Raw genomic sequence first — 8,802 nt, 5'->3', positions numbered from 1 at the left:
GATCTGAAGATCTAATATAAGGATTTTGAGATTTGTTCATTGAAGAACCATCTGAATTTAAGTAATTCCAGTGACCCTTAGATTTCCTTTCATTTTTCTGTTTGTCCTCAAAGAGTTTGGCCAGGGATACAGCTCCCTTTAAGGAAGTTGGTCTAGCTGCTGAAACATCATATCTCAATTCATCTTTCAAACCCCCTATAAACCTTTCAAGGATGTGTCTCCTAGAGGGTTGATCATCTAACATTCCTAATGCTTGCTCAAATTTGCCCAAGTATTCCCTGACTGTAGAAGTCTATTTCATGGTTGAGAAAGCATCATATGGTCTCGTGAGTTCACTAGGACCAAATCTTGTTAAAATTTCTTCCTTAAAAACAGTCCATTGATAATAATCTTCAATATTCCTAGTGAACCACCTATACCACTGCAAGGCTTCTTCCCTTAGATAGAATGAGCAAACCTTAACCCATTCCTCATTTTTAATATCATAATACTCAAAGATCTGTTCAGTTTGCTCTAACCAAGCTATAATATTCTCAGATCCAGAGAAAGAGGGAAAATCTAAGCGTAAAGATTTCGGTTGAACCAATTTTTGATTGCTAAAGAAAGAGTTTCCTAGAGTTGATGTATTACCTAAGCTATGAGCAGATTGAAACTCTCCACTGAAATCAGGAGTCCTTCGATTCTGAGAAAGAGGGAAAATCTAAGCGTAAAGATTTCGGTTGAACCAATTTTTGATTGCTAAAGAAAGAGTTTCTTGGAGTTGATGTATTACCTAAGCTATGAGCAGATTGAAACTCTCCACTGAAATCAGGAGTCCTTCGATTCTGTAGCTGATATCCACTGCTGTGATCATTCCTATTGAAGTCACCAGCTCCTCTTGAACTTGAATCCAGAGTCCTGTGATCTTCCCTCGGACCAGAACCAAGAATTCCTTGGTCAGAGTTCTTGGAATTCTTGAAATTCTTGAACTCTTGAGTTAGAAACTCCAGCTTCGAAGATAGTTCACCCATCTGTGTTGAAAATTTATGATTGAAAGAATCCTGTTGTCGATTGAAAGAGCTGCTCCTGACAACAGCATCCTCTAATCTAGCGAATCGATCCTCTGGAGTAGGCTCATCAACCTCAACTTCCACCTGATCGTTCAAGAAATCCTCAGCGCCCGCTTCAGTTTCTTGTTGCTCTGATACCAATTGTGAGGATCGAAGACCTCGATTCACTTTCCTAGCCATTGATTTCAGCTTTAATTCAGCTTTTGAGAAGAAGAGACAGAGATGAGAGAGTTCAGCTTTTGAGAAGAAGAGACAGAGATGAGAGAGAGAGACTGTAGAATGAAGAAATTGTATAGGACTGAGAGATTTTTGTATTATTCAACAACTTTAATATCAATTATTACAGTTGACTATTTATACCCTTCTCTTCTTCTAAACAGATTGTGCACGTGCACACTGTTGAATCACTAACAGAAAATAACAGAAAAACAACCTCCTAACTGTGCACGTGCACACTTGTGAAATCTCTAACAGAACTAACAAACAAACAGTCAACAAGTATTATAGCCCTCAAACTTTGAGACCTTGTGAAATCTCTAACAGAACTAACAAACAAACAGTCAACAAGTATTATAGCCCTCAAACTTTGAGACTTTGCATGCTAGCCCCAATCTTTTGCGTATCAGTCCTTATTCTTGCATATCAGTCCCACAGGTATACACAGTCAGCTCCTTCCCAGATTCCCAGCTTCCAGCCTCAATTCCAGCTTCCAACCTCAATTCCAGCTGCCTCTGCGTTGGCTCCTGACATGGAATGAATAAATAAGATGTTACGTTGCAATCTCAAATTGATGCAAGCACGTGCCAACTAGACCACGTAAAGAGAGAAGCATGAACATTACACTGAAAGCTCACACTGAAGATAAAATGAAAAAAGAAATAAATTTGTGAAGCGTATTGTAGTCAAACTTAATTACATGCGGACTATGTAGATTATTAACACCTGTTTTTCATATTATTTTAACATGAAAGCTATAATCCGTAGCTAGGGGGACATTATGGACATTTATTGTTATGCCTTAATCTAATACCACCTTACAATGACAAGCTTCCAAACAGAACATAGGTATTAGAGGTGTTAACACCAAAAACATGTTATTAAAATTTTAACTCACTATAGTCTGCTGGATTATTATATCCCAGGGCTATAATGAGTTAAATTAATCTCGGGATAAAACAAGTCCTCAATCTAAACATGGTCTAAAGGATAACTCTTCTGATGACTATGGAGCAAACAAGACTCTTAAGTTGGAGAGAGTGAACTGAAGATAATGAGGATGAAACTGTTCAGACGGTCAGGCACAACGAGTGCAATGAGTTGCCCTAGCCTGCAGTTTAGTATGACAGAAAGGCAGTTAAAAGAGCTGCAACGACTATAGGCAGATCAAAGCAAACCTAGATTAAAGTAGAAAATGGTACAATAGTTGCCAGTTGTATGAGCCACGAGAAAAAAGGAGAGAACAGTGGATATTTGTTATATAATGAAAAAAGATACTGTTTTTGTTGTAGCTACGTTTGTAGAATGTGTTTTTACTAAAGTAGAAAAGGGTACAATAGTTGCCAGTTGTATGAGCCAGGAACAATGAATATTTGTTAGATACTGAAAAAAAAAAAAAGATGTTTTCTTTGTTGTTGCTACGTTTGTGGAATATCCCGAGGTCAAGATATTCATGGACATATAATGATTAAAAAAAAGGCAACAAAAAAGCTGCTGAATGTGATTTGTGAAGTTACTCCAAGAATATATACTCTAGTCGTATACAAACCTAGAGCTTAAAATACAAATAAAATTGTATCATTTTCATTATGAATCAGTATTTATTATAACTGTGTTGTCTTGCAGCTAATAAAACATAATTGACGCTTTAAGCTATAAACATGGAGCTCCTTAAAATTTGAACGTTAGTATGCATATTCAAAGGCATGTATGCAAAAATTCAGAAAATAAGTAAATGAATAATAGGTAAAATTCAGAGCAGCTTAATCTTACCAGTCCACGAATTGGACAGTCCACTTGGTTTTAATAGTTTCAATTGCTGCTTTAACATCCTTGGGCACAACATCCCCACTATACATCAAACAACAGGCCATGCACTTCCCACGTCTCGTGTCACACTTTGCCAACATACTCGAGGGCTCAAAGACAGCATTTGTGATTTCAGGAACCGAGAGCTGTTCATGGTATGCTTTCGCAGCAGAGATAGCGGGCGCATAAGAGGAAAGCATGGAACGGATCCTAGGATATGGTACAAGGTTTGTTTGGAATTCTGTTATATCAACATTGATAGTGCCATCAAACCCAAGCGAAGTGGTCAAGGAGGAGATGATCTGAGATATCAAGCGGTTCAAATTGGTGTAAGTTGGCCTTTCGCTGTATTCCTCTTTTTAATCTTCAATATTTTGAAATCTTTCCCTCAAATCATTGAAATTGCTATTAGTTCCTCCAAGTTTCATATCTTGCTACTGCTTACTCTTGATTGAAGGCATTAATTTGAAATAAACTATGAGAATGAGGGACTTAATAGCAATTTCAATGATTCAAGGAACTAATTTTGAGACAACTCATAAGAATTGGGGGATGTAATAGCAATTGCAATAATTTGACTTTTGAGTGATTAATTTCAAAATATTAAAGATTTAAGGGACTAAACCAAAAAAAATGTATTACATAGATAAGGTGTTACGTTGTATTTTAAAAATGGTTCAAATTTGTGATATAATAGTAAACACAAAAGACCAGCTGTTGGAAAATAATTAAGCAAAGGAAAAAGAACAGATATAATAGGAAGAAGTCATATAAATATTTCAAAGAATTGTCTGCTTAGAGCAAACATAAGCAACAGAACCCACCACCCTGATCCCACATGCCAATGATCATTAGCCTTCATAGCCAAGGCACATACACATAGATGGGCAGAGGCCCACAACAGCGATATCCACATGGTTGCGTGCAGGGGCAAAATAAATAAACATCACATTTTATAATGGGTACCAACTTCCAAGTGAACACGGTGGATGCTCTTACAACTCCTAAGAATGGACATAGTTGGATGCTCATGGCAACTTGTATGAGGTAAAGCGGAGACTGAAGGGGGGAAGGGAGGGGGGGGGGGGAAGCTTATTAATAGAAAAAGGCACTTCAGTGGCCACATGCTGAAGCAAAGAAGAACCAAAACTTTTTTCAACGTATGTAGGTGTAGTATATACTGCTAAATTATTGCATAATTAAAAAAAATGTTAATAGAAAGTTTAAAATCTGTGCATTGTCTGAATCTTAAAACTATTATGTTGCAAATTTGACTGGCGCGAACTTAGTAATACACATCTAAATTTATAGACATTTATAGACAATTGATTATCTTATCTTTCTCCACCTATCTCCTACATCTTCAAGAACTTCGCCAAACATCTTCTGAATTCACCATAAACAGATTTATTCTCTCGGGGTTTTCTGAGAAGATATACTGGACACTAGTATCTACTCAAAGACAAATCACTTGACCAAAGAGGGATTAGTAGTACCTGAGGTGAAGGACAGATGGTAAAACCAAGCTCTGATTTTTTTCCATAATCAACCGAAAGCCTTTTCCAACAGCAAGGAGCCCAAACCAGATCCAGTACCAGCACCGACAGCATTGAAAATCAAGAATCCTTGCAAACCAGTGCAATTGTCTGCTAGTTTTCTAACGCGATCGAGACACAGATCTACGATCTCCTTCCCAACTACAATACAACATAACAATAAAACTTATAACCAGAGGTAACATATAAAAGACCAATCCTTTTTTGATACAGAAGAATTAGAAAACAAAAATAAGAAGGGATTCAGTGAGGACTGTTATACCTGTGTAATGTCCACGAGCAAAGTTTTTGGCAACATCTTCTTTGCCAGAGATGAGCTGCTCAGGGTGATAGAGCTGGCAGTAAGTTCCAGTTCTAACTTATTTGGATTAAAATCACAGAAAAAAATCAAGATCAAAACCACATAAATCAAATTATTTCATCATTTTCCATACCGAAAATCTTTTATCGCAGAAACCACCCATTTTATTAATGGAACATTAAGAAATAAGTTCTACCATATAAATGTTTGCATTCAGCATCTTTCCACTGAACATTGGTTGACCTTAAGCTTGAAAATGTGTAACTAATAAAAGTTTCGATTGAAATTTTGACATTCTTTGTAATAAAATCACAAGTTTCGAATCAAAAAACTCCTTATTCTTTGTAGGGTAAAACATAATTTGTTGGATGGAGAATTGGATGGAAAAGTGCTTAGGTGGTTCCATGTTAGTAGAATGTTCAATATGGGTGGTTTTCTAAAAATTGAGTAATTAAGGATAATAACATGAATTAGGGCCTAAATTATGGGTAGTTCTCTAAAAACCCATTTATTTACTAGAAAAAACAAACAAATGTTTAATATTTTGACAATCTAAAGATTTAAATTGTGTACCTAACATATAAAAAATTAAATTCTTTATATTATCATTTGTTTCTTTATATTTAAATTTTAAAAACAAAGATAAAGGTTAGATGATATTATGAAATATTCTCGCCTCCTAAATTGTCTCATAATTCAGGAGATTACTGTTATAATTAAGTATGTACAAGTGCCCAAGCTATAGAAAATATCCAAAATTTATAGAATTTGCACAACTAGTAGAAATACTTTAAAAAAACATAATTTCAAGAATTTACGTGAAAAATCAACTTTCAAAATTAGTAGAAATACACAAAGGACTTTTAGAAATTGTATATTTTAGATTGAAACCCAAGAGACTTAAAAATATTGAAAATTTTACAGAAAGTTTAAGAATTTGTAAAATTTATAGAAAAATAATAATTTTTATTTGCAGGTTGGAAAGACATCAGAGAATGCCACTACATCCAGGGACCCTTGTCAATCTTTCTTGCTGCATCTCTCTCCTAACAACAAACACATTATCCCACTTGCCAGCATCTGCATAAACATTGGACAAGAGCACTCTCCCTGCCCCGTGACTTGGTTCTAGCCTCGCCAATCTCTCTGCAGCCCGTTCCGCTACTTCCATATCGCCATGAGTCCTTGCATTGGAGAGCATGCTTCCCCAAATCATCACGTCTGCCTTCATCGGCATATCCATGATCAATCTCTCTGCCTCTTCTAAGCAACCCGCTCGTCCTACAAGATCCACCATACAACCATAGTGCTTGATAGTTGGGTTTATTCCGTACACACTCATCATAGACTTGAAATGTTGTCTCCCGGCAGAAACTAACCCAGCATGGCAACAAGCACTCAGAACCCCAATGAATGTAATAGCATTTGGTTTAACAAATTTCCCTTCTCGCATATTTGAGAATATTTTGAGAGACATTTCAGCATGACCGTGCATAGCTAGACCGCAAATTATTGCATTCCAAGGTGATGTTGTCGAGAAAGGTGTAGCATTCTGATGATAAGAAAATGCCCTCAATGCACCGTTGATGTTTCCTCGCTTCGCATACATATCAATCAGGGCTGCTATTAAGTTATCAGTAAGAGGAATGGACTGATTATTTTTATATAAATAGCAATGCACAGATTTCCCTTGTTCCAGTGGTCCACAATTTGCAATAGCAGAAAGAACGCTAACAAGTGTAATCTCATTAGGTTTAACTCCATGCCTGATCATATCATGAGAAAGCTCTAATGCTAGATCGGAACTGTCAAATTGAATATATCCAGATATCAAGCTACTCCAAGAAACGACATCTCTCTCGGGCATCTCATGAAACAAACTCCTCGCTGCATCCACCATGCCATTCCTTAGAAATCCTGCCATCAGAGCATTCCAACACGAAATATTTTCCTTGTCAAATGACTCGAACAGCACACAAGCAAGCTCAATCTTCTTACATGCAGCATAAAAATGTATAAGTGTTGCCTGAACAAAAGAATGACCATCCAATCCAGCTTTAACTATCACAGTGTGCAACTGGCTTCCTTCTCCTAATGCGGCATGGCGACTACAGGCAGAAACTAGATCTACAAGCATTACTTCATTTGGTCTTGCCTCTGGGTCTCTTCTCAACATCTCACAGAATCCAAAAAGAGCTTCATCCAACATATCCACCCTCAAGTATGCATCAATCATTGTGCTCCAAGATACCAAATCCTTTACAGGGATCCTCTGAAACAAATCCTCAGCCAAGTCCACCATTCCCCCCTTCGCATATCCATTAAGCATCGCATTCCATGTGACCGTATTCCTCTCCAGCGTTTCATCAAACACTTTCTTAGCGTCCTCTAAATCGGAACTAACACCATACCAATTCACCAAATTGGTCCCTACAAGAACAAACCCATCAAGACCGGTTTTCTTCGCAAACCCATGAACCATCTTCCCCAAATCACGACACAAACGAGCACAAGACGAGAGCACGGTCGCCAGCGTAACCTCATTGGGCCTAGCTCCATCGCCCACCATTTGGGAAAACAACAACAGGGCTTCCGCCGAAAACCCATTTTGGGCAAGGCCCATTATCATCGTCGTAAACGAGACACAGTCTCGTTGGGTCATTTCATCAAACAAGTTGCGGGCTTCGTCGATTTTGCGGGATTTGACATAACTGACGAGCATGGTGTTAAAAGAGGCGGTGTCGAGGGAGGCTGATGAGCTGAAGAGGAAGCGGGCATCGCCGAGGAGGCCGCATTTGGCGTAGAGGTTGATGAGGGCGTTGCGGACGAAGAGGTTGGAGCTGTCGAGGCCGGATTTGAGAGCGTGAGCGTGGAGCTGTTGGCCTGAGGAGAGGGAGGAGGAGGAGGAGCATGATTTGAGAGCGGAGACGAGAGAGAATTCGATGGGTTTTGAGCTTGAGATTGATTTTGGAGATGAAGACGATGAAGAGAATCTGAAGTGTTTGGTTCTTGAAATTGCTTTGGTGGAAACATTGAACATGAGACGCAACTCTCCTTCTGTGCCTAGACGACGAATAAGAGACGATCTATAAAAAACATGGTTTAAAAGCTAGATGAATTTTTTTTCTTCTTCTTCCGGAAATGTCATCCATTTTTCAATTTATCTTCAGTTTTAATATCTAAAATTTGTTTTGGACCCAAGGATATTTTAGGGAGTCCAGGTCAAATTTTATCAAATACTGTTCATATAGTCATTTTCTCTTTTGCCCCTTTGGTTGTTTTTTTTTTCCTCTCTTCTGATTGTATTCATATTTAGTAACTTCATGCTTTGGTTTTGGGTTAGGAGTATTTCAAGAAAAAAAGAGGATCAAATTTCAGCTGAGACTGTTCAGCTGTTCTTCAACCTATTCTGCCCTTACATATTAAATGTATTTACATTTGGCAACTTGATAATTTTGTTTTAGGTTGGGGGTATTTTGGGAAAAAAGGAGACTAAAATTCAGCTTATACTTTCAACCATTTGATTTGACAATTACCTACAACAAAAATGGTAGAAATTTATCACTCACGATCAAATGGACTACGCATAAGAAGATCATAATTTCACATGGTGAGAATTGACAAAAAATTCTTAATTTCTATGTGTATTATAAAATTAAATAATACTTAAATCTCTAATTTTCTTGACAGAGGAAAGAGAGAGAAAAATGAAGCCAAAATTTGACAAAACCAAATTGAACTTAATCAAACCCTAAAAATAAAATTATATATAAAAAAGGGAGAAATATGAGGTTTTTCATCTTACCGAATACTTTGGACTGAAAATAGGTTCTCTTGTCTTCTTTGGGCTTTGATGAACCCAAATAACCCC

At 37.4% G+C, this 8,802-nt stretch overlaps 2 protein-coding genes across 3 annotated transcripts; both read right to left on the bottom strand.

Moving 5' to 3' along the window:
- Positions 1,483 to 4,737, bottom strand: LOC109831527 (tubulin alpha-2 chain-like). Of its 2 annotated transcripts, XR_002244443.1 has the most exons (4): positions 4,571 to 4,737; positions 3,039 to 3,376; positions 1,643 to 1,792; positions 1,483 to 1,573 (listed from the first exon to the last, which is right to left on the bottom strand). XR_002244443.1 is itself a non-coding variant. In XM_020398859.1 (3 exons), the coding sequence occupies exons 1-3, from the start codon at positions 4,682 to 4,684 to the stop codon at positions 1,765 to 1,767; spliced, it is 480 nt and encodes a 159-aa protein (XP_020254448.1). In that variant the 5' UTR covers positions 4,685 to 4,737; the 3' UTR covers positions 1,580 to 1,764. The 2 variants fall into 2 exon arrangements, 1 of the variants encoding a protein (XP_020254448.1); XM_020398859.1 differs by lacking the exon at positions 1,483 to 1,573 and having other exon boundaries at positions 1,580 to 1,792.
- Positions 5,875 to 8,080, bottom strand: LOC109831526 (pentatricopeptide repeat-containing protein At5g19020, mitochondrial). Its single transcript, XM_020398858.1, has one exon. The coding sequence runs from the start codon at positions 7,969 to 7,971 to the stop codon at positions 5,920 to 5,922; it is 2,052 nt and encodes a 683-aa protein (XP_020254447.1). The 5' UTR covers positions 7,972 to 8,080; the 3' UTR covers positions 5,875 to 5,919.

The sequence above is a fragment of the Asparagus officinalis genome, chromosome 2 (assembly GCF_001876935.1).
Source record: "Asparagus officinalis chromosome 2, Aspof.V1, whole genome shotgun sequence".
NCBI classification, from domain to species: Eukaryota; Viridiplantae; Streptophyta; class Magnoliopsida; order Asparagales; family Asparagaceae; genus Asparagus; species Asparagus officinalis.
The sequence above is the reverse complement of the archived record's forward strand: the minus strand, read 5'-3'. Positions and strand labels throughout refer to the sequence as shown.

Coding starts and splice junctions, on each gene's coding strand:
- LOC109831526 (XM_020398858.1), bottom strand. CDS start 7,971: ATGTTCAATGTTTCCACCAAAGCAATTTCAAGAACCAAACACTTCAGA.
- LOC109831527 (XM_020398859.1), bottom strand. CDS start 4,684: ATGCTGTCGGTGCTGGTACTGGATCTGGTTTGGGCTCCTTGCTGTTGG. Junction 3,377..4,570: donor CCATCTGTCCTTCACCTCAG/GTACTACTAATC, acceptor TTGATATCTCAG/ATCATCTCCTCCTTGACCAC. Junction 1,793..3,038: donor ACTGTCCAATTCGTGGACTG/GTAAGATTAAGC, acceptor ATTCCATGTCAG/GAGCCAACGCAGAGGCAGCT.